The sequence below is a fragment of the Mastacembelus armatus genome, chromosome 17 (genome assembly GCF_900324485.2).
Source record: "Mastacembelus armatus chromosome 17, fMasArm1.2, whole genome shotgun sequence".
NCBI lineage: Eukaryota > Metazoa > Chordata > Actinopteri > Synbranchiformes > Mastacembelidae > Mastacembelus > Mastacembelus armatus.
In genome coordinates, this window is record NC_046649.1 from 2349217 (window position 1) to 2374916 (window position 25700).

At 41.6% G+C, this 25700-nt stretch overlaps 1 protein-coding gene across 2 annotated transcripts in view; it reads right to left on the bottom strand.

Annotated features, from left to right (window-relative positions):
• Positions 1-6576: 6576 nt before the first annotated feature.
• Positions 6577-25700, bottom strand: part of LOC113134032 (casein kinase I-like) — a 29633-nt gene continuing 10509 nt past the window's right edge. Inside the window, exons 7-11 of one of the 2 annotated variants that reach the window (XM_026313221.2) lie at positions 25552-25636; positions 25227-25372; positions 24844-24924; positions 8043-8149; positions 6577-7738 (exon numbers count right to left, since the gene is read on the bottom strand). In XM_026313221.2, coding sequence (XP_026169006.1) covers positions 7684-7738; positions 8043-8149; positions 24844-24924; positions 25227-25372; positions 25552-25636 — 474 coding nt within the window. In that variant the 3' untranslated portion in view covers positions 6577-7683. Of the gene's footprint in view, positions 7739-8042; positions 8150-24843; positions 24925-25226; positions 25376-25551; positions 25637-25700 lie in introns of both variants that reach the window. The other variant, XM_026313220.2, reaches the window with a different exon arrangement.

The following is a 25700-nucleotide window of genomic DNA, read 5'->3' on the forward strand; positions in this document are numbered from 1 at the left end:
AAGGCCAAGGTACTTCTCCAGGTTTGGGTTATCAGATATTTAGGTGCCTAAGAGGACGTATTAGCTCTATTTAAAACTTAATAGGCCAGTTCTTATAGACAAATTGCTCTCACATCCATCCATCCATACATCCATCTTCTTCCGCTTATCTGGGGCCGGGTTGTGGGGGCAGTAGCCTAATCAGGGATACCCAGACTTCCTTCTCCCTGGACACTTCCTCCACCGAGGCATTCCCAGGCCAGCCAGGAGACATAGTCCCTCCAGCGTGTCCTGGGTCTTCCCCGGGGCCTCCTCCCGGTGGGACATGCCTGGAACACCTCCCCAGGGAGGCGCCCAGGAGGCATCCGAAACAGATGCCCCAGCCACCTCAACTGACTCCTCTCGATGTGGAGGAGCAGCGGCTCTACTCCGAGCTCCTCCGGGGTGACCGAGCTCCTCACCCTATCTCTAAGGGAGCGCCTGGCCACCCTGCGGAGGAAGCTCATTTCAGCCGCTTGTATCCGCGATCTTGTTCTTTCGGTCATGACCCAGAGCTCATGACCATAGGTGAGAGTAGGAACGTAGATTGACCGGAAAATCGAGAGCTTCGCCTTCCGGCTTAGCTCCTTCTTCACCACAACGGACCGGTACACCGACTGCTGCCGATGCCCCGATCCGTCTGTCAATCTTGCGTTCCGTCCTTCCCTCACTCGTGAACAAGACCCCGAGATACTTAAACTCCTCCAATTGAGGCAGGATCTCTCTCTGGAGATGGCAAGCCACCTTTTTCCGGTTGAGTACCATGGCCTCAGACTTGGAGGTGCTGATTCTCATCCCAGTCGCTTCACACTCGGTTGCAAACCGCCCCAGCGCACGCTGGAGGTCCTGGCTCGATGGAGCCAACAGGACAACATCAAATCCTGTGGTCCCCGAACTGGACTCCCTCCGGCCCCTGGCTGCGCCTAGAAATTCTGTCCATAAAAGTAATGAACAGAACCGGTGACAAAGGGCAGCCCTGCTGGAGTCCAACGTGCACTGGGAACAGGTCTGACTTACTACCGGCAACGCGAACCAAGCTCCTGCTCCATTTGTACAGAGACCGGATAGCCCTCAGCAAAGGGCCCCGGACCCCATACTCCTGGAGCACCTCCCACAGGATGTCACGAGGGACCCAGTCGAATGTCTTCTCCAAGTCCACAAAACACTGGACGCTGGTTGGGCAAACTCCCTTGAACCCTCGAGCACCCTCAAGAGTGTGTAGAGCTGGTCCAGTGTTCCACGCCCAGGACGGAAACCGCATTGTTCCCCCTGGATCCGAGGTTCGACCACCGGCTGGATCCTCCTCTCCAGCACCCTGGCATAGACCTTCTCCGGGAGGCTGAGGAGTGTGATCCCTCTGTAGTTGGAACACACCCTCCGGTCACCCTTCTTAAAAAGAGGAACCACCACCCCGGTCTGCCAATCCAGGGTTACTGTCCCCGAACACCATGCGATGTTGCACAGGCGTGTCAGCCAGGAAAGCCCAACAACAACCAGAGACTTGAGGTACTCGGGACGGATCTCATCCACCCCCGGTGCTTTGCCACCAAGGAGCTGCCGAACTACCTCAGTGACTTCGGCTTGGGTGATGGATGGATCAGCCCCCGAATCCCCAGCCCCTGCTTCCCTTATGGAAGACGTGTTGACGGGATTGAGGAGATCCTCAAAGTATTCCTTCCACCGTCCGATAATATCCCCAGTCGAGGTCAGCAGCTCCCCACTTCCACTGTAAACAGTGTTGGTGGAGTACTGTTTCCCCCTCCTGAGGCGCCGGACAGTTTGCCAGAATTTCTTCGAGGCCGACAGGTAGTCCTTCTTCGGTGTAGTTCCTTCACCGAACTCCTCCCATACCATAGCTCCCCAGCTCAGCTGCTCATAGCTCCCGAGCTCAGCCACCACGTGTTGGAGTTTTCCCCCCAGAGTGAAAGGGTAATTTCCCTGGGCCACCACCAGGGTGGCCTATGGGCCGAACAACAGTGCAGAGTACCCGGCCTTTTTGGAGTCTCTCGGGGGGGTGCTGAAAGGTGCTCCTACCGGGGACTCTATAATTCTGTTGGGGGACTTCAACGCTCACGTGGGCAGCGACAGTGAAACCTGGAGGGGTGTGATTGGGAGGAACGGCCTCCCCGATACGAACCCGAGCGGTGTTCTGCTGCTGGACGTCTGTGCTAGCCATAACGAACACCATGTTCAAGCATAAGGGTGTCCATCAGTGCACATGGCACCAGGACACTGTAGGCCGGAGGTCAATGATCGACTTTGTAGTCGTGTCATCTGACCTTCGGCCGTATGTCTTGGACACTCGGGTGAAGAGAGGGGCAGAGCTGTCAACTGATCACCACCTGGTGGTGAGTTGGATCCGCTGGCGGAGGAGGAAGCGGGACAGACTTGGCAGGCCCAAACGTACTGTGAGGGTCTGTTGGGAATGTTTGGCCGAACCCGCTGTCAGGGAGGTCTTTAACTCACACCTCCGAGAGAGCTTCTACCAGATCCCGGGGGAGGCTGGGGACATTGAGTCCGAATGGACCATGTTTTCCACCTCCATTGTCGACGCGGCGGCTAGGAGCTGTGGCCGTAAGGTTTCGGGTGCCTGTCGGCAATCCCCGAACCCAGTGGTGGACACCGGAGGTAAGGGATGCCGTCAAGCTGAAGAAGGAGTCCTACCGAGCTTGGCTGGCTTGTGGGACTTCCGAAGCAGCTGACAGGTACCGCAGGGCCAAGCGTGTTGCAGCCCAGGCGGTGACGGCGTCAAAAACTCGGTATGCTCTCACATCTGTTTATGTAAAATATTCAATTCTATTCAATTCAATTTTATTTGTATAGCGCCAAATCACAATACAAATCATCTCAAGGCACTTTACAAAAACTAAAACTAAAAACCCAATAATTCCCTTATGAGCAAGCACTTGGCGACAGTGGAGAGGAAAAACTCCCTTTAACGGAAGAAAAAACCTCCAGCAGAACCGGGCTCAGTTTGGGCGGCCATCTGCCTCGACCGGTTGGGGTGAGTGGATAGAGCAGAGAGAAAAGAACAGCAACAATAAACAACAAATAGACACTGCAGGTTGGTGGGACCAATAACTGCACATCAGCGATATACAGCTCCAGGACCAGGGACACCTGCAGGAGGTACAGAGAGAACAGAGAGAGAGGGAGAGAGCACAAACTAGGGGAGAGAGAGAGCACAAGGTTAGTGACGTTCAATGGTGGAATACACATGAGGTGGGAGGAGAGGAAGAGATGGGAGGGGAAGGGGGGGGGGTGTTAGGGAGCTCAGTGCACCAATGGTCCTCGGGCAGTTTAGGCCTATAGTAGCATAACTAAGGGATGGTTCAGGGTTGCCTGAAGCCAGCCATAACTATATGTTTTGTCAATGAGGAAGGTTTTAAGTCTAGCCTTAAAAGTACAGAGAGTGTCTGCCTCCTGAACCCAGGCTGGGAGCTGGTTCCACATGAGAGGAGCTTGATAGCTTAAAGGCTCTGTCTCCCAGTCTGCTTTTGGAAACTAAACTCTGGGAACCACAAGTAGACCTGCACTCTGAGAGCGAAGTGGTCTATGGGGATAATATGGTACTATGAGGTCTTTAAAGTATGAAGGAGCTTGATCATGAAGGGATTTGTATGTGAGGAGAAAGATTTTAAATTCTATTCTGTATTTTACCGGGAGCCAATGAAGAGAAGCCAATATAGGAGAAATATGATCTCTCTTGCTAGTTCCTGTCAGGACTCTGGCTGCAGCATTCTGGATTAACTGGAGGCTTTTTATGGAGATACTGGGACATCCAGATAGTAATGAGTTACAGTAATCTAGCCTTGAGGTAACAAATGCATGGACTAGTTTTTCTGCATCATTTTGAGACAGGATGTTCCTAATTTTGGCAATGATGCGCAGGTGAAGGAAGGCAGTTCTAGAGATTTGTTTTATGTATGAGTTAAAGGACATGTCCTGGTCAAAAATAACTCCAAGCTTTTTCACAGTAGCGCTGGAGGCCAGAGCTATGCCATCTAAAGTAGCTATAATTTTAGAAAAGTTATTTCTGAGGTTTTTAGGCCCAAATACAATAACTTCTGTTTTCTCTGAATTTAAAAGTAAAAAGTTACTGGTCATCCAGGCCTTTATGTCAGTTAGACAGGCTTGAAGTCTGGTTAACTGGTTTGTGTTAACAGGTTTAATAGATAGATACAACTGAGTGTCATCTGCATAGCTGTGGTAATTAATAGAGTGCTTCCTAATGACATATCCTAAAGGAAGCATGTACAGGGTAAACAGAATCGGTCCTAGCACAGAGCCTTGTGGAACTCCATAACTAACCTTTGTTCATGTGGAAGGTTCATCATGGACATGAACAAACTGGAATCTGGAATCTGTCCGATAAATAGGATTGGAACCATTTTAACGCTGTTCCTCTGATACCAGTCACATGCTCCAGTCTCTGTAATAAGATGTTGTGGTCAATGGTGTCAAATGCAGCACTAAGGTCAAGGAGGACAAGTATAGAAACAAGTCCATTATCTGAGGTTAAGAGAAGATCGTTGGTGACTTTTAACAGTGCTGTTTCTGTACTATGATATGCTCTAAATCCTGATTGAAAATCTTCAAATAGTTCATTCCTGTGAATGTGGTCTGATAGCTGCTTAGCAACAGCTCTTTGCTCTCCACATTGACACAGGTTCATTGTCAGGTCTGGCTGGCACAGTCGCCCTTGACGGAGGCTTGCAGGAAGACCCTGAGGAGCGTTCCTGTAGTTCCAGGGAAGCTTTTTGGTGCTGCTGTGCTCGAGGCTCTGGCGCACACAGCCTAGACTACTGAGATGAGGCAGCAGCTGGCCAGTCTTCACAGACAGGCCCCTCTTCATACTGCCATTAGTGTTAGTGTTCCACCCAACCCCTTTGTGGAGCCCCACCGACCGATTGCGAGACTGGCTCACAACCAAAGAGACCATGTCAGGGTTCTGGCCTCGCGCCTTCTTTGTTCCGTACAAGTAAAGCCATTGGGCCAGCATTTGGTTGTTTTACCCCAGGACAACTCAGTTACTGGGCTGTCCACCTTGTCCTGGGGTTACCACCTGCAATTCTGACGCCAGCCCCCTGTTCCAGGCTGGGTCAGGATGACAGTCATTCACGGTCTGGCAATTTCCACTCTGCTGGCCAAGGGTGCTATAGTGCCTGTGGACCCCCTGGGGGATCCAGGGGGCTTTTATTTAAGGTATTTTCTTGTACCGTATAAGACTGGAGATTTACACCCAGTTTTAGACTTCAGAGGTCTGAATGTGTTTTTAAAATGATTTCTTTCTAGATAAAACGCCGACCTGGGTGATATTATAGTTAGCTTGCGCATCTCCCGGAGGGCGAAATGTACCCACAGCTCTGACCGTAGCACAGTCACAAGGCTACCAGTAACAAGCAGTGAGAATAAGTAGTGCTAATCAAGTGGCAACATGCTAAAGACAACCACTGTAAACCTGTGCACAAGATGATAAGGGACTGAGCTTCTGGTGTCACGTGATCTTATAGATTCACAGGTGACTTTGTTGTTATTAAATACTTGACCTGCGCATGTGCAAGAATGATTATTCAGTGCTTGAAGCACCACCTCTGGCAGTCAGTGGGAACGAAATACAGTTGTATAACAACAGAGAAAGCTGGTATGGAACCTCCAATTTATCTTTCAGGTTGGTTTCAATCCACCCCTAGTCCCATAGGCTCATTAGGTGAGCTATGTAAATCAGGTGAGAGTCATTAGACCCACACTCCTAATGATCCTATGGGACTAGGGGTGGAGTGAAATCAACATGAAAGATAAATTGGAGGTTCCATACCAGCTTTCTCTCAGATTGATGAAGCTACTCGGATGAGTAGTGAAACGTTTCAACCTAAAAACTAGAAGTCCAGTTGCCATGACTCAACCTCTAGATAACTTCCCCTGGACTGAGAATCTCCACAGACATAAACTGTGAATGTAATGAATTATGGCAAGTGAAAGAGGGCAGCAACATGCTGCAGTAGTGTCTAGTCTGCCTAATCAAAATAATGGCATTGCCTGGTGCCTCTAGGAACACATGACAGGGCAATCAAGATAAAGAGCTTCCATGGGAAGGCTCACACATTTCATTGTGTATATTGGTAACTAGCAATTTCAACAATCTTTCAACTTGTTCTCTAGCAACACCACTAGGTATTTGAATGATATTGTTATACTTGCAAACTTTTTCCATCATTCCTAGCTCCATTTTGTGTTTAGAAGTAGCTTTCATGTCACCAAATGTTTTCATGTTAAAATGCTAAACTAAGATAGGTTCATTATCTGCAAAACACAACATACCTACCTTTTTTACTTCACCAAAACTAATGCAGTGTGATATTCACCCTGAATTATAATTTCTTTCTTTATGGTGACTGTTTTCCAAGGACGTTTTTAGATTTCTCAGATCCAAGTCCTGAGCTGCCCGTATGATCACACTGTATGTGCAGTTATGACGAGGTAAAATAAAATACTCCACTATAGACAAAAATATCCCTCCTCAAACACTTAGAAAAAAAAAGACTGTTCATTTTGCCCTTAAATAAAGATGTTTTTATTTTGTTTGGTTGTTTTTTTTTAATGTAGTTATCCGAATTTCCATCCTTCAACAGAGAAAGATAGAAGGAAACAAAAAGAAAATTAAAAATACAAGTTATTTAGAAAATTACATTTTGAGAAACACGCTAGAAACTACAAAACAAAGTTTTGAACTCAAAATGACAAAAAACATTAAAAAAAGGCTTCAAATTGTAGACAGTCTTTTAGTTACAAATTAAAACGGAAAATAGCATAGTTCTTACATAAACATCTGTTTATACATTTGATTCTGGTGGGTGTGAGGTCTTCCTCTGAGGGTGAACGTGTCTGTCAAGTACGCTCAGCATGATCCGTTGCAAGAAATAGACAAAGCTGCTCACTGTGTACTTCCTTTGATCCTAAGGAATAAAAACTTTATGTGCGAGAGCTGCGTCTTTTTGTCCATAAAGTCTCTTTGTGATGAGCTCAAGAAAGGGTGCAGCATTTTTGTACATTTGTGTGTTTTGTGTGCACGTGTAGCCTGACAGTCTTGTTGCAATCCATCCTTTTGATGTCCTCTTCTGTATCTCCTTAGACATAAACTACTCTCTCCTCTGACCCAGTCAGTAAGGAGGAAAAACACAAAAGGCAAATAAACTGAACTATCCAGTCTGCCAGGAAAACCAGCTGTATCTAGTCTGTCAGCCAATGAGCTTGCCTTTCACAGTCTATCATCTATTTATCTGTGATCAAGCAGTTTGTGTTGATCCAGTTTCAGTTCAGTTGGTGACCATAAATACATGAAGAGCCCACTGCTGGTGCAGATTAATTTGCATTTAAAGCTCCAAGATGAAACAGCAAACTCATGGCATTGCATGGCTGCTTGGTCCAGAACAGTAGAAACCAATAGATTAACTCTGTGGACATGTACATCTACTGCTTGGTGGTCTGGCCAATCCAGCCGACCCAAGGTAGTCTTATAGGTGCTCCGACAGCATAGTTAAATGGCTAGAATGAGGTGGATGGGAAGGGGGAAGGAAAAAAGAGCGGTTTATGAAAATGACTACAGAAAGAGAGAAATGAAAGAGGATGGTGAAAACAAGATCAGCATCTTTTCCCTCAGATTTTTCATTTGTGTCTCTGGACAGCTTTCCTCTTCCTCCTCTTGAAGAAACAGCAGCACCTGCAACACAGAAAACATCAAGAACCGACTTTGAAGACAGCTTCTCTGTTCCAAACAATAGTTCATTTGCACTCATAGTATGTGCATATGAACACATCCTTTAAACCTGGGAATAATACACTTCAAATATAACAAAATTGCAATGATGTTTGTTTTTCACAGCCATCCAATCAACAATTTTTGCTTTGCTTGATATTGTTTGGGAGAGTAGATATTTCAAAAAAGGTTACAAAGAAGAGTTGCAGGTGCAAACACACAGTACATCACATTGGTGCTAGATTTACTCATGTCTGTGTGTCCTTACTTGGTATCATCGGCCACTTCCACCTCTGCATTGGCTGTGATTGGTGCATTGGAGTGCCCTGCAGTGGGATCATCTGTGTTCAGCTCCCCATTCGTTGAACTTATCATCTGGAGGTGAGAAATGGAAGGGGATGGGGGGAGTGAGTACAGATGTATCTACACCATGTTGGTGGGACAAAAACTTAAAAGACTTGGATTCGGTCCACACTAAGGCAGATAAATCTGAAAAGGCCATTTACATGTGAAAGCAACATGAGCTGCACTACTTTAAATACATCTTTTAAAAAATGTTTTCCTTCAGCGAGAAACTGATTAAATCAATATTACAGCTAAAATTTGATTATAGTTGGCAATGAATGTATTTATCAAATGGTTAGATCTAGTAATGTAGCTGTTTGTGGTGGCATATGGTGACAGTGAGCAGCTGCAGAGATGAAAATGGCAGAAGTGGAGAAAAGTGAAAGTCATGTTCTCCACAAAATTTTCTGTGTTCAGATTATCAGTCATCCAGTAAAATATTTAAAGTTCTCTCACCAACTGACACAGTAACTTGCAATGTCAATCCTTACTGATTCAAAGACATGAGACCCATGTCATACTTTACCTCTGCATGTTTAGGCTTCATGTCTACATTTCCCCTGTTGCATTTATTTATTTATTTATTTTCTTGTGGTGTCTGCCAAGCTGATGGTGAAAACACCACATACACACACACACCTGTTCTGATGTCTAAAGCAGATCGGATTTAGTGTGGATTTCCACATATAAACTCCGGACAATGCCATCTGGAGATAGATGTGACTCCTCATACAGCGGGAGACAAAAGCTCACACAAGGGGTGGACTGAAACACTGATTCAGGACCCTGTCCAAGGCCATTATAAATTCAAGTGATACTGACACACATGCAGTGGGACGTTGCTACGCACTATGGTTGATATGCACTATTGTGAGAAGGAAAGTCACACTTGGTGTGAGGATTCTGAGAGTTCATCAGCTTAGCCTGATGCTATGTTATTGTCCATATGCCATTGAGAAATGTCCCGATGCTCCCAAAGGTCTGTTGGCCACTGGCTGGCTAACACCATGACAGTACCCAGACCTTTTACAGGCAGGTTCTTAGGAACCAAGTCCGACTAATATCCAATCTGTATTCCTCAAACAATTGTGTTTTTACATGCAGATCACCAGTACAATGTCTAGGAATGTTAAAGTGTCTAAAAGCATGTCTTTTCATTAGGGTTAATGCACCACTCACTTTTATTTCAAGTATGAAATTCTAATAAACAAGTGCCTTTGTAATGTAATAAAATTTAATATCTAATCAAATGTCATCACACAAAGTTTTTTATTAAATGTGTAGCAGACTTGATACGATGAGATGATAAGGAATTGAAAGAGTTCTCTATTTTATTGTATAAAAATGTGATTAATCAAACACAAAATTGACCAGTTATTCAATTACTAAAAAGTTGCAGTCCTAAAACTGGTGCAAAATACACATTACAAAGAAACATGAAAGGTTGTTTTCAAATGTAGCCAACTTAATGTGGACGTGTTCTCAACAGCCCATATACGCTGACACACCCAGGGCAGGTTCAGACCTCCACAGACATTCTCACCATTCATTTTGTCACCATGCAAAATACCATCTCCACTGCTCAATGGCTGACAGGATTTTTGGTGCTTTGTTGATTTCAGGTACTTATGACAAAAAGCAACAACGACTTGTAGGCATTTGTTTTAAATGAGTTCTCTCAGCCTCTTATACTGAAGAAGCTTAAAATGCAGTATCAGTGCTCCAACAGAAACTTACTTAACTTAATTTCTAATGTGACTTTCATTATGTGTCTCTCAGTGGAGTGGTGTTTATAGTTTTTCCCTTTTTTCTGTTACTTTATTGTGATGTTTATTTCCCTGTTGACTGCATTTATATGAAACTGCCTTTTTTGTGTAAAACAGGTATTATAACTTCTAAAATAACTACTAGGAACACTTATGATCTCAGTTATAACTTCCAGCTTCACCTCTGCTTATTGTTTATTCCCACTGTTGCTGCATAAACACGAGTGAAACTCAGCTTTCCCTCCCTTTTCACCATTTAGCTCACAAACAGCAACCTACATCAAGAAGTCTCTACACTCTCTACACACTTTGGCTATAAAAAGTAAAAAAAAACAGCAAAAAAAACCAAAACAAAAAAAAACACCTTTTGTCCTGTTGTAGACAGTCTCCAGAATTTCATAATTTTCCCAGGTCAAGGAATTATTGAGCTTGAGAGGAAAGAGATGTAACGATCAGCTCTGCCGCTGAGAGACATGCAAGCTGACAGACAGACAGGGAAGCAGACAGACAAGAAGACAGCAGAGCTAACCCTTCCTCTTAGTACCTGGACAGACCCGCCCAGCCTATCGGCAGTGAGATGGGAGCCCAACAGCTCTCGATTGGTCACTGGAGTGGGCTGGGACTCACTGCCTTTCCCCTCTGGAGACTAGAGGAGACAGGAAGCCGATAGCAGGAGGAACGAGAAAGAGAAATGAGGAGCGGGTGGTGGAGAAGGAAAAAATGAGGTGGAAGAGGAGGATTGCCATTGAAATGGGAAAAGATAGGATAGAGTGCAGAGTAATAGGACAGCAGTATAGCAAGGGTGAAGGCCAGTTTGGTAAGGACAAAGAAGAATATGAGAGTGAAAAAAAAAGGAGAAAAAAAAAGGTGTGTTCAGAGTCAGTATTTGGTGGAGACGCAACAAGAATGTGTGTGTGCAGTTCAGTGAAAATGCACACGTGTGGAAGTACCATGCAGTCCCAAGCCCCATGAAGTTGTTCACTCAACTTCAGACTCAGATTTGCTTTCTGCGATTAAAGCCCAAACTAATGATGCCTTAGTAAACCTGAATTAATGTGCATTGGTGTTTGCAAATGTAAAAAAACACTATTTGCTTAAATTAAAATTGTGCTAAATCCTTCCATTATCTATATTCACTTATTTATTCCTTAACCAGGGTCACAGGGATCTGCTGGAGCCTATCCCAGCTCTCTTTTTGGGTGAAAGGCGGGGGCACACCCTGGACAGGTCACCAGTCCATCACAGGGCCATAGTACAGACACACAGAGACAAACAAGCACACACACTCACACTAACTCCTATGGGCAATTTAGGGTCACCAATCAACCTAGCATGCATGTTTTTGGACTGTGGGAGGAAACCAGAGTAAACCCTTGCAAGCACAGGGAGAACATAAAACTCCACACAGAAAGCCCGGGTTGCAAACCCTGGACCTTCTTGCTGTGAGTCACCAGTTTTAACCATTCTTCCACCGTGCTGCCCTGTGCTAAAGCAAACATATTTAAATAAAAAAAGGCTTGGAAAGAGACAGTTGACATTGGTCAAGAGGTGGGGTACACCCTGGACTGCTTGCCAGTCTATCACAGGGGCTGACACCAGTGTTTTCACAGTGTACCAATAAGAGAATCATAACACAGTTATCGGAACTTGAACAACATTTTTAACTAGAAAATGTAATTTCAGAGAGCTGATACGGTGTCAAAAATACACTGAGTATTTTAAAATCAAAAAAGGGAAAAAAAGTACACGGAAAAACAACATGCAAGCAATAAGGAAGGATATAAGTTAAAAGAAAAGGGGAAAAACAAAAATAAAAGTAAGGAAAAAATGGAAGAAGTAAGTGGGATGAGATCTGAAATTTAATTTTGAATATTTATTATACTTTGGAATGGTGCAGTGACTTCCTATAAATAATTGTAGACTTGTTAGTGAATTGTGAAAGTCCAACAATGTCCTCCTGGAAGAAGACATCATGGCTAACGTTATAAATGGTCTTAGTTGGTGCCTGAACTTGTATGCCAGTAGACAATGTCTATTCTAAGCTCATATAACTGCTTCTTGGCTTTTATTTTGAAAGAATGCAATGAAAAGGTTTTTTTATTTTAAAAGGACAAAGTGCTGCAGGAGACTCACAAGATCTTATATTACAATCTTAACTGTATTCTGAACATTCCTTATACTTTCCAAAGGTGTAATAACTTCCTACAAATAACTGTAGACCTGTAAGACCTATCAAAATAATTCCTTCACTAACAGAGCCAGGAGGCTTCAACGAAGAGGCTGATGATATTCCAAGAAATTAAGGATTGCTGGCGAGCCTTCATTTGTGTTTTTCACCTGAACTCCTGCACCTCTTTCATAATGGGAGTGAGTAAGAGATTAAGCAGTCACTCTGTGGTTTTGTCCACGTGGTGGAAAAACTATAGGTCCTATCAGAATGAGAATAGCATTACCTGAAAGAAGACAAAAATCTCTACAACTTTCATATATAGATTGTTCATGAAATCTGAAAGTTGACAAAAGAAGAAAACAGACAAAAAAGGTGAAGAGGAAAGCTAGAGTGCGTGATGTCATCAGTGACACGTCTTAAAATTTGATCAGTTTCTAGCCCAAAGCATCTGGAAGAATGACTGAAGAAAAGTGCGAAATAATAATAAAGAGCGAAGATAACACGAGAAAAGGCAATTCTTTGAGATATTGCATTGGGATTGCTGACTGCTGAAAAAAGCTTGACCTAAATTGCGTTGGCTGCTAAACAGCTGAAGCTGGTTTGAATTAGCTGTGAACTATACGCTAAAAGTAATATAATTTGTATGAAGGAGCAAGAAGGCAGCATTAAGACATGAAAAAGGGTGGCCGCTGGTGGTGTAGCGGTAGCACGCCCGTCCATATACACAGGGGATGCCGATTCGACTCCCGAGCTGGCCGTTATATACAACCTGCAAGTCTTCCCTCACTTTCTCCCATAATTTCCTGTCTCTCCACTGTCCTATCAAAATAAAGGCAAAAACTGCCCAAAAAAATATTAAAAATAAAAAAAAAAAGACAAAAAGAGGAAAGTGAAATGAATAATGCAATGAAAGCATTTTCAGTGAGAGTCAATATCTGGATTAATGTGTTTAACATCCTGATGGTTATGAACTCTAAAGTTAGAAAGTTTATGTATGGACATATAAATGAGTCGGGTCTACTAGGAAAAGCTTTCAATGAATGCAATTGCTGAATGCTCTGGGTAGGTGATATGGCAGTAGCAAGTTGTTTATAGGTTGTGTGTGAGTCCATGTTGGTGTGTACATTGGTGCCACTGGTGTCTGTGTATGTAGAAAGAAAAGATGAAGAAAGTAAAGACTGAAAAAAGGGAAGAAATGAATGAATGAAGCAGTATGAATAAAGATGTGCAGTGGTAAAAAGGCTGAAAGGGAAAAATGCGCTGGAAAAGTGCAAAAATTAGCATTGCTTAGCTTTTATTTTGAAATCATGTAATTCAAAGGCTTTTATTTTGACAAGTCAGCATGCCGCAGGAGACTTGTGACCTTAAGTTAAGATCTAAACTTTAATTTTGAATATTTATACTTTACAACACTTGAGTAACTTCATATAAATTACTGTAGACTTTTATTGCGAAAATACAAACATGTCTGGCTGTGAGAAGACGACAGTGCTGACTTTAAAATGGCTTCAGCTGGTGTCTAAAGCTGTATCTCAGTACAAAAAGTTGATTTTAAGCTCATATTCGTAGCTCTTATTTTGAAATCATACAATAAAAAGGCTTTTATTTTGAAAGAAGGGCATGTTGCAGGGCAGTCATATGACCTTGAATTAAAATCTTAACATTAATTATGAATATTTATCATAGTTTAGAAAGGTGCATAAACTTCCTGCAAATAATTGTAGACTTTTATTGTGAAATTCTGACCATGTCCTTAAGAACACACCATGCCTCACATTTAAAATGGCCTCGGTGCCTGAAGTTGTATGCCAATTACAAAAGTCCATTTTAAGGTCATGTTGCTGTTTCATGGCTTTTATTTTGAAAGGACAGGAGACTCGTGATCTTAGATTACAATCTTAACTTTATTTTGAATATTTATTATACTTTACAAAGGTGTAATAACGTCCTATAAATAACTGGACACTTTCATTGTGAAAGGCTGGACAAGGCCTCTTGAGAGGAAGACACCATGGGTGACACTGAAAACATCCTAAGTCAGTGTCTAAAGCTGTATGCAAAGTCCATTTTAAGCTCATATTAGTGTTTGTTGAATTTTATTTTGAAATAAGCCTATAAAAAGGCTTTTATTTTGAAAGGATCTTAGAATACAATCATAACTTTGTTTTGAATATTCATTATACTTTACAAAGGTGTAATAACTTCCCGCATATAACTGTAGACTTATTGTGAAAGGTCGGACATGGCCTCCTGGGAGAAGACACCTTGGCTGACATTGAAAACATCCCAAGTTAGTGTCTAAACCTGTATGCCAATAGCCAAAGTCCATTTTAAGCTCATTTTATTATTTCTTGGCTTTTATTTTGAACGAATCCAGAACAATGGCTTTTATTTTAGAAGTGCAGCATGCTGTGGTTGACCCACATGACTTTCAATTAAAAGCTGAAGTTTAATTTTGAATACTCACTATACTTCAGAAAGGTGTATTCGCTTCCTATGAATAACTGTAGACTCTTATTGTGAAAGTGTCGTTACATCCTGCATGGAGAAGACAACATGGCCCACACTGAGAATGATCCCCATGTGTAACAGCAGTGGACATTAGGCAGCCAGTCAGTCTAATTACCCACCACAGGCAGCTGTGGTCCCTGCTACTGCTGTATGATCTGTTGCTATGGTGACCTGAGCCCTGGGTGGGAGTGACAGTGACACAGTACAGGAGAAGCTGAGAAAACTTCACCTCACAAAATGGAGGACTACAGAAAAACAGTAAGACCTATCAAAATAATTCCTTGACTAACAGAGCCAATAAAGAGACTTTTTGTGAAGATATTCCAAAAAAAAAAAAACGAAAGATTGCTGGCGAGTTAAAAACAGCCTTCATTTGTGTTCACTCCTGGACCTCTTTTATAATGGGAGTGAATGAGAGATTGAGCAGTCACCCTCTGAGATTTTCGCCACCTGGTAACAAAACCTTAGGTCCTATCAAAATGAGAATAGCATTACTTGAAAGAAGACAAAAATCTCTACTACTTTTGAGAAAAGAGACATATCAAGAGACAAAATTGTGCCTGAAGATGTATGGAAATAGCCAACGTCCATTTTAAGATCACTGTGCTGTTTCAGGGCTTTTATTTTTAAAAAAAATGTTATGAAAAGGTTTTTATTTTAAAAGGACAAAGTGCTATGGGAGTCTCATGGGACCCTTTACTCGAATCTGGACTTTATTTTGAATATTCCTTATACTTTACAAAAATGTAATATCTTCCTATAAATAACTGTAACTTTTATTGTGAAAGTCTGACCATGTCCTAAGAGCAGACCCCATGGCTGACATTAAAAATAGCCTCAATTGATGCCTGAAGCTGTATGCCAAGAGCCAATGTCCATTTTAAGATCATGTTGCCGTTTCAGGGCTTTTCTGTTGAGAAAATGCAATAAAAATGCTTTTATTTTGAAACGACAAAGTGCTGCAGGAGACTCATGGGATATTATTTTAGAGTCAGGCAGTGTTAATTTCGTTGACAAAGTATTTTCGTTACAATATTCGTCAACGACAAAAACGTCACTGACGAAAACGAGAAGTAAAAATTAAGTGATGACGAAAACTAAAAAATATACTGACATTTTCGTTAACTAATAAAAACTGGGTTTCTGTCTGACTTAAACTATAATGAAATGGAAACAGTTGGAGAAAACGAAGAGAAGATATATGGGTCAGTTTCATGTTTGATGCAATGGCATTGCTGCGAAATACAGTTTTTCTCTTAAATATTTTGGAGTTGCTCTTTTGCTTCAAAGAATGAAACATGTTTATGCAGGTTATAAACAATGCATATCTAATTTTTGGTTTTTATGGAAAGGCCATATTCCATATATGTTTAATGAAACTTGTTTTTATTTAATTTTCATTTAGAATATTTAGGATATTACAATAGTTTTACTTAATTACACTTAAATTAAACCCAATATATTTTAGTCGACTAAATCTACAGTAGATTTAGTCAACTAAAATCTTATGCTATTTAGTCGACTAAAACTAGACTAAAACTAAAACAAAGCAGATGACCAAAATATGACTAAAACTAAAATTGCATTTTAGTCAAAAGACTATGGACTAAAACTAAATTTAAATCTGCTGTCAAAATTAACACTGGAGTCAGGACTTTATTTTGAATGTTCCTTATACTTTATAAAAATGTAGTATCTTCCTATAACTGACTGTAGACTTTTATTGTGAAAGTCTGAACCTGGCCTGCTGGGAGATGACACCATGGCAGACATTTAAAACAGCCTGAGTTGGTGCCTAAAGCTGTATGCCAATAGTCAAAGTCCATTTAAAGCTCTTTTTATTGTGTCTTGGCTTTTATTTTCAACGAATTCTGAACAAAGGCTTTTATTTTGAAAGCACAACATGCTGTGCGGCATTGAGATGACCCTCAACTTAAAGCTAAATCATACGTTTAAATAGTCACTATACTTTGGAACGGTATTTGAGTGTTCATTATACTTTAGAAAGGTGCAGTCACTTGCTCTAAATAACTGTAGACGCTTATTGTGAAAGTGTTATCACGTCCTGCTTGGAGAAAACAACATGGCCCACACTGAGAATGGTCCCCATGTGTAACAGCAGTGGACATTAGGCAGCCAGTCAGGCTAATTACCAACCACAGGCAGCTGTGGTCTCTGCTAATGCTGTATGAGCTGTTGCTATGGTGACCTGAGCCCTGAGTGGGAGGGGGAGTGACACAGCACTTTAAGAAGGCACAGTACAGAAAAAGCTGAGAAAATTTCACCTCACAAAATGGAGGACTACAGAAAAACTGTAAGACCCATCAAAATAATTCCTTCACTAAAAGAGCCAGGAGGCTTCAACAAAGAGCCTGATCCATTTGTGAAGATATTCCAAAAAATTAAGGATTGGTGGCGAGTTAGAAACAGCCTTCATTTGTGTTTTTCACCAGAACTCCTGGACCTCTTTTATAATGGGAGTGAATGAGAGATTGAGCAGTCACCCTTTTAGTTAAATAAGGGAAAGGCTCTACACTGCCATCTATTTTTAGGGTCACTGGCCTATCTGTCATTTTAATGGGAAACAACAATGATTAATGCCCGTTAAAAACATGAAGCTGCTACCTGAATGCTTTGTACAATGAGCTTTTCTAACAACATCAGAACTGAAGTCACTTGCACTGGTGTGTCTAAGGGACACACTACAAATTTCACTTACAGGTTGGAGTAAGACTGGACAGTATGACCTAAAATTTAAATCACAGTATTATTTGAAACACAGATGGGAACAGTATATATATCATTGTGTATTCATTTTTCCTAAAATTTCAATATACAGTGGCAAGTGGCTCCTTGGAATTCACTCACAACAATAGACTAAATACAATGTGCTTAACCCAGTGGTTCTCAAACTTTTCCTGCCATTCCCCACTTAAGTTCGAGCATAAAGTTTCATCCCCACTTCACCCCAAAAAATGACAATGAAACTTATTTCAAACTTAAAATGTTCAAATTTTTTCAAAATAACTTCTAAATAAACAATACAGAGTTCAAAATAAATAAAATGAAAGTGCAATTGTGTAATTACTTCGAAGTCGAGTGGTTTATTGACGAGATTGGGGTGCGTTGTTTCTAAGTGTCTTTTTCATTTGTTGGGTCTCATGCTGTCTGCTGCCAGTGGTTTAAGACACACATGGGTCTCTCCTCTGCACCCACCAGCCCCACTGTGAATCCAAGACCCAGGTAGGCTTCATCCTTTTGCGTGTATGGTGTTTTTCAGTAAAGAAAATTATGAATTAGGATATACACAAAATTAGACTAATTTACTCCCGTTCGCTGCACCCCACCTGTCACGGCGTCACGCCCCACAGTTTGAGAATCACTGGCTTAACCTTTGTGCACTGTTCAAATTCACTTTGGTTCATTATGTTCGAGATGAAAACATCCACTAAAAGAAACTGCTGTAAAAATATATCAGATAAATATTTTTTTCCACTTTTTTTGCATAATATAATTAATTAATTAATTAGTTTATATAATCGACTTCAGTTCTGTTCAAAACTATCTGAATGTAAAAAAAAAAAAAAAAATGTAAATGCCAATTTGTGATGTCATATTTGGTGGAAAAAAAAAAAAACACACACAAAATGACTTATTTTCAATATAAAAAGTGATTGTGCACTGGATATATTTATCCCCTACCACAGCCTTGGACTGGTAACAATCTAATTTTTTCTGACTAATTTACTGTTCGTGGGTGATTTTGCCTCATTGAATGCCATTATAATGACATTTTTTGACTACACGTGACACTATATATGTTGGGACGAGGTAAAATTTGTGATTTTCAATGTTGACAACCAAGTGGCCCCATTAATCCTTTACACAGGCCTGTGCATAGAAAACTTAGTTTCTAACTTTTATATGGAGTTTTATATCGAGTATATCAGCATATTATAGTGTGTGTGTTTTCAGTATTTCCAGCAGGAATTGCAGGATATCATTTCCTGCGCTTTGCAAGTGTGTCTACCACAACAGATGAAAGTGCTGGCTGCTCTTTTTTTCTTTGCCCTTTGCACAACGTGCATGTTCCCCTCTCTACTCTTGAGCTGCTGGTGTCTGCTGGTGCCTACGGTTCTGTGTCTGTAGGCACAGCTGCAGAAGACAGCATCCCTCTCACTTGTGCGGCAGCAACTAGTGCACGAGGGAGGTGCTTAAAAATATTGATGCAGAGACCAGAGAATTTCCCAGTACTTCTAGGAAAAGCTATGCAGATATGTCCACCAAATTAAAAATTACATCTGTGGCCACTGATTGGTCCTCCTTCTGCAGCTATAGGTGCCGACAACCTACAAAGACAAAAGCTCCGGTTTATTTATTCCCGATTGTGCCGACCAAGGCTACTTTCTTCTGCAAAAGCTCCTGAGCAAGTGAGTAGGAGGTAAAAATTGTCACAAGTGACAGTGAGGCCCCTGACGTCCTCCTGTCATCTCCATGATAGAAGGCCATCCTGGCTTACCTCTGCAGATTCACCAGGTTTTTTCCAAGTAAATGTCACACCCCTACTGGTGACCTGTCCAGGGTGTACCCCCTACCTTTCACCCAAAGAGAGCTGAGATAGGCTCCAGCAGATTTGTGTGACCCTAATTAGGATTAAGCGGGTATAGATAATGGATGGATGGGTGTCACACGTCCAGGCATAGGATGTGATCACATCAGCAGTCACCCAATTTCATATTTGGCAATTCATCCACTGTGATATCTTTGCTGGGGTTGAATAGGAGAAGGCAATGTGTCCACATTTCCCACCTTCATGGGCACAACAGGATGGCCAGCAGGATGGCATGCCAGTGTTTAAATCCATTTATCTTGTTTTTGTTTAGTCTGTACTTCTCCCCATCAAAACACAGCAGGTGCATAAATACACTTTGCTTTGTTACTCAATGTAGAGTCTTTGCTCTCTGAGAGCTGAGTTACATTTTCTGATTTTCTCAGACACCTCAGGGTCAAAACGCAAAGATCTCTCTCTCTTTCACTCACGTGCACGCACGCACGCACGCACACACAAAATAATATGCTGGTATACAGTGGGTATGGAAAGTATTCAGACCCCTTTAAATTTTTCACTCTTTGTGTCATTGCAGCCATTTGCCAAAATCAAAAAAGTTCATTTTATTTCTCAATGTACACTCAGCACCCCATCTTGACAGAAAAAAACAGAAATGTAGAAATTTTTGCAAATTTATTAAAAAAGAAAAACTGAAATATCACATGGTCATAAGTATTCAGACCCTGTGCTCAGTATTGAGTAAAAGCACCCTTTTGAGCTAGTACAGCCATGAGTCTTCTTGGGAATGATGCAACAAGTTTTTCACACCTGGATTTGGGGATCCTCTGCCATTCTTCCTTGCAGATCCTCTCCAGTTCTGTCAGGTTGGACGGTGACGTTGGTGGACAGCCATTTTCAGGTCTCTCAGAGATGCTCAATTGGGTCTAGGTCAGGGCTCTGGCTGGGCCAGTCAAGAACGGTCACAGAGTTGTTCCGAAGCCAATCCTTTGTTATTTTAGCTGTGTGCTTAGGGTCATTGTCCTGTTGAAAGGTGAACCTTCGGCCCAGTCTGAGGTCCTGAGCACTCTGGAAGAGGTTTTCTTCCAGGATATCTCCGTACTTGGCTGCATTCATCTTTCCTTCAATTGCAACCAGTCATTCTGTCCCTGCAGCTGAGAAAACACCCCCACAACATGATGCTCCCACCACCATGTTTCACTGTAGTGATTGTATTGGGCAGGTGATGAGCAGTGCCTGGTTTTCTCCACACATACCGCTTACAATTAATGCCAAAAAGTTCAATCTTGGTCTCATCAGACCAGAGAATCTTATTTCTCATAGTCTGGGAGTCCTTCGGCAAACTCTATGCGGTCTTTCATGTGTCTTGCACTGAGGAGAGGCTTCCGTCGTCCCACTCTGCCATAAAGCCCCGACTGGTGGAGGGCTGCAGTGATAGTTGACTTTGTGGAACTTTCTCCCATCTCCCTACTGCATCTCTGGAGCTCAGCCACAGTGATCTTTGGGTTCTTCTTTACCTCTCTCACCAAGGCTCTTCTCCCATGATTGCTCAGTTTGGCTGGACGGCCAGGTCTAGGAAGAGTTCTGGTCATCCCAAACTTTTTCCATTTGAAGATTATGTAGGACACTGTGCTCTTAGGAACCTTGAGTGCTGCAGAAATTCTTTTGTAACCTTGGCCAGATCTGTGCCTTCCCACAATTCTGTCTCTGACCTCTTTGGGCAGTTCCTTCGACCTCATGATTCTCATTTGCTCTGACATGCACTGTGAGCTGTAAGGTCTTATATAGACAGGTGTGTGCCTTTCCTAATCAAGTCCAATCAGTTTAATTAAACACAGCTGGACTCCAATGAAGGAGCAGAACCATCTCAAGGAGGATCAGAAGAAATGGACAGCATGTGAGTTAAATCTGAGTGTCACTGCAAAGGGTCTGAATACTTATGACCATGTGATATTTCAGTTTTTCTTCTAATAAATTTGCAAAAATTTCTACATTTCTGTTTTTTTCTGTCAAGATGGGGTGCTGAGTGTACATTAATGAGAAATAAAATGAACATTTTTGATTTTGGCAAATGGCTGCAATGACACAAAGAGTGAAAAATTTAAAGGGGTCTGAATACTTTCCGTACACACTGTAGTCCATATTCTATGCACAGGCCAATGTAAATGGTTAATGGGACCACTTGGTTGTCAACAGTAAAAATCACAAATTTTATCTCTTCCCAAAAGTGGAAACACCAACCACCAAGAATGCATGATTATACAGTGTCATGGCTGTGCAGTCAAAAAATGTCATTATAATGGCAGTCAATGGGGCAAAAACATCCACAAACAGTAAATTAGTCAGAAAAAATTTAAATCTGATGCTGCACAAAAACTAACACTGCATCAAAATCAATGTTGTTACCAGTCTTTGACATATCCAAGAATGTGATAGCGGGTAAAAAAATATCCAGTTCACAACCACTTTTTATATTGAAAATAAGTCATTTTGTGTGTTTTTTTCCCCCAAATCCATGACATCACTTATGAAACTGGCATTTAAAGCGTTTAAAATCCTGATTTTTTTTTTAAACATTTAGTAGTTTTTATTTATTATCTGATACATTTTTACAGCAGTTTATTTTAGTAGATGTTTTCATCCCGAACATAACGAAAGGGTAGTGAATTTGTCCACAGTGTATTATTGACCTATGGAAAATTTCTAAATCATATTTCCAAAATTTATGTCAAAATAAGGTTTGTCACCAAAAATCATTCAATTTGGTGAAATACAGTGAAACTTATGGCTAAATTAAGAGTGAAAAATGACCGTTGGTGGATGAAAACATCCCGAGGCTAAGCTGATAACTAGAACCTGAGCGATATATTGTTTTGCTGATTTTAAATCGGCCGATATGAGCCTATCGCAGATATATTGGTATCGGCGAATATGCCGCCGATATTAAAATTTTTTAATGTGCACACCTGTTCGCAATCAAGAAATCACTTAGGACCTGCCTGACAAAGTGAAGTAGACCAAAAACTCCTCAAAAGCTAGACATCATGCCGAGATCCAAAGAAATTCAAAAACAAATGAGAAAGAAAGTAATTGAGATCTATCAGTCTGGAAAATGTTATAAAGCCATTTCTAAAACTTTGGGACTGCAGCGAACCACAGTGAGAGCCATTATCTACAAATGGCGAAAACATGTGGAGAACCTTCCCAGGAGTGGCTGGCCGACCAAAATTATCCCCCAAGAGTGCAGTGATGACTCATCCAAGAGGTCACAAAAGACCAGCAAAGAACTGCAGGCCTCACTTGCCTCAGTTAAGGTCACTGTTCGTGACTCCACTGTAAGAAAGAGACTGGGCAAAAATGGTCTGCATTGCAGAGTTCCAAGACAAAAACCGCTGCTGAGCAAAAAAGAACATAAAGGCTCGTCTCAGTTTTGCCTGAAAACATCTTGATGATCCCCAAGACTTTTGGGAAAATACTCTGTGAACTGATGAGACAAAAGTTAAACTTTTTGGAAGGTGTGTGTCCCATTACTTCTGGCGTAATAGTAACACCGCATTTCAGAAAAAGAACATCATACCAACAGTAAAATATGGTGGTGGTAGTGTGATGGTCTGGGGCTGTTTTGCTGCTTCAGGATCTGGAAGACTTGCTGTGATAAATGGAACCATGAATTCTGCTGTCTACCAAAAAATCCTTAAGAAGAATGTGCGGCCATCTGTGACCTCAAGCTGAAGCGAACTTGGGTTCTGCAGCAGGATAATGATCCAAAACACACCAGCAAGTCCTCCTCTGAATGGCTGAAGAAAAACAAAATAAAGACTTTGGAGTGGCCTAGTCCATGTCCTGACCTGAATCCGACTGAGATGCTGTGGCATGACCTTAAAAAGGCGGTTCATGTTCGAAAACCCTCCATTGTGGCGAATTACAACAATTCTGCAAACATGAGTTGGCCAAAATTTCTCCACAGCACTGTAACAGATTCATTGCAAGTTATCACAAACGCTTGATTGCAGTTGTTGCTGCTAAGGGTGGCCCAACCAGTTATTAGGTTTAGGGGGCAAACACTTTTTCACACAAGGCCATGTAGTTTTGGATTTTGTTTTCCCTTAATAATAAAAACCTTCATTTAAAAACTGCATGATGTGTGTACTTGTTTTATCTTTGACTAATATTTAAATTTGTTTGACGATCTGAAACAAACTGTGACAGACATGCAAAAAAAAAAAAAAAAAAAAAAAAAACAGATCAGGAAGGGGGCCAACACTTTTTCACACCACTGTATTCTGTTTATGTATACTGTATTCTATATACAGTACCAGTCAAAAGTTTGGACACATGAATTGAAATGCCACTGCCTCTGCCTATGCAAGTGTATCCAAACTTTTGACTGGTACTGTACTATAATATACACATAAATAACATCAGCCGATATATCGATATCGGGTTTTGTTTTTTTTTTTACTTCATAATATCGGCAATCACCGAAATTAGTCCATATTTGGTCGTTCATTCACTGTAACATCTTTGCTGGGGTTGAATAGGAGGAGAAGGCGATGTGTCCACATTTCCCACAGGGATCTGATGGGGGAAAGCTTGTCCTCTCTATGACAAGCTGGTCTCTGCAGCTTGTTGTCAAAGCACAGAGCTCTGCTGATTTTATGAAATCTTGAGAGGGACATGGTGGTTCTGAAAATCTGAAAAATATCGGCATTGGTCCCCAAAAACCCACATCAGTTGGGCTCTACTGATACACACAATTTTAATTTTTCATTTTTTTATTGAACACACCTATTAAACATTCACAGTGCTGGAGAAAAAAAGTGAACCCTTGGAGTTATTAGCTGGTGGAACCACCTTTGGCAGAAATGACTTCAAGCATATGTTTTCAGTACCTCAGGATCAGACCTGCACACTGTTCAGGAGGAATTTTGGACCATTCCTCTTTACAGCACAGCTTCATCTCAGACACATCTGTAGGATGTCTGGTGTGAATGGCTTTCTTGAGGTAGTTTCATGCAGGGTTAAGGTCTGGGCTCTGCCTGCACACTCCAAAAGGGTTATTTTCTTTTTCTGAATTTACTTAAATGTTTAAGGTCACTATCCTGCTGCATATGCCAACTTCTACGCTTCAGGCTAACAGCCACCCTGACATTATCCTGTAGGATATTTTGGTAAACTCGGGAATTCCTTTTCCCCTCGATGATGCCAAGTGGTCCAGGCCCTGTGGCTACTGCTCGACCATTCTCTTGTCGCTTATGATTGACACATTTTTCAAATTTATGGATTATCATTTTCTGTTCGTCTGACTGCTTAAACACAATCCATGTCCATTTAATTTTACCAACTCCTCCTCTTTGATGTGCACAGTGCTTTCAGACATTTCTTTGTTTCCAAATAAAAGCGTCACAAGATGGTCATTGAAATTTGTGACTTTTAACATAATACTTTGAAATGTAAGGGACCTGAAAACTTCCTCCAGAAGTTGATCAACACCAATGCTTCTCCCACAAGCCTGACTCTCACCAGTGTAGAAGGTTATCAGCTAAATAGTTTTAATTAGAACAAACAAAAAAATGATAAAGGTTTAGGAGCAGCCCGTTCATGTTTTTGGAGAATCACTGCATTTGTTCCTATTATTCAGACCCTACTGAACACCACATATATGGCAACATGATCATGTCACATATTTGTCCTGAATGTGTGTGTGTACCTGATTTTTGGTCTGTGGTGCTTTCTCTCGGTGGCTTGACTGAAGAGGTGTCTCACTGGCCACTGGACCAATAGGAGTGGGCTACACATACAGGAAGCGAGATCAACAAGGGCTCAGATAAAGGAAATATACATTTGGTTCTTTGATACTTGTTTATGTGGATGTATCCTATTAGTGATCTTATGAATAATGCTGTATGGGTGTTACATTAGGTGATCTGTAAAATAAAACTCTTGGCATTAAAACAAATGTAGAGGTTTAAATGCAAAGATACAAAATGGTACAGCACTGTGTACCAATCAAATTTCAAACCTTACTACTGAACTCTAGCACTCCTCAGAGAGCACACTGTATACAACACATAAAAACCACACCACACTAACCAATGGCTTCCCAGTCCAGTCATACTGGTAGTCAAAAATGTATCCATTTCTGTCAAAGAGGTCTGTGAAGAGTTTCCTCAAATAGTCATAGTCCGGCTTCTCGAAGAAATCTAGCCGACGCACATATCGCAGGTAGGTGGCCATCTCTTCTGTTACATACACACAGGCACAAAAATACATACATATGTGAGCATAGACACACACCCAACCCACACATGCCTACACACAAAGAAATATAAAATGTGCTCAACATATCCTACCCTCAGTATACAGTATATGCCAAAGATCCACAGAAATATAGCTGTAAAATTGGGTGTATACAAACCTGGGAAGCTTTCACAAAGGGCCTCTATTGGTGTGTCTCTCTTTGTATCTCCTATCTTCTGATAACGTTCTTTCAATGTGTCCGCCTAATGGGTGTGGGTGCAAAGACAATTTAAAACAGAGGTTCAAACATGAAAGGAGGAGAAAAAT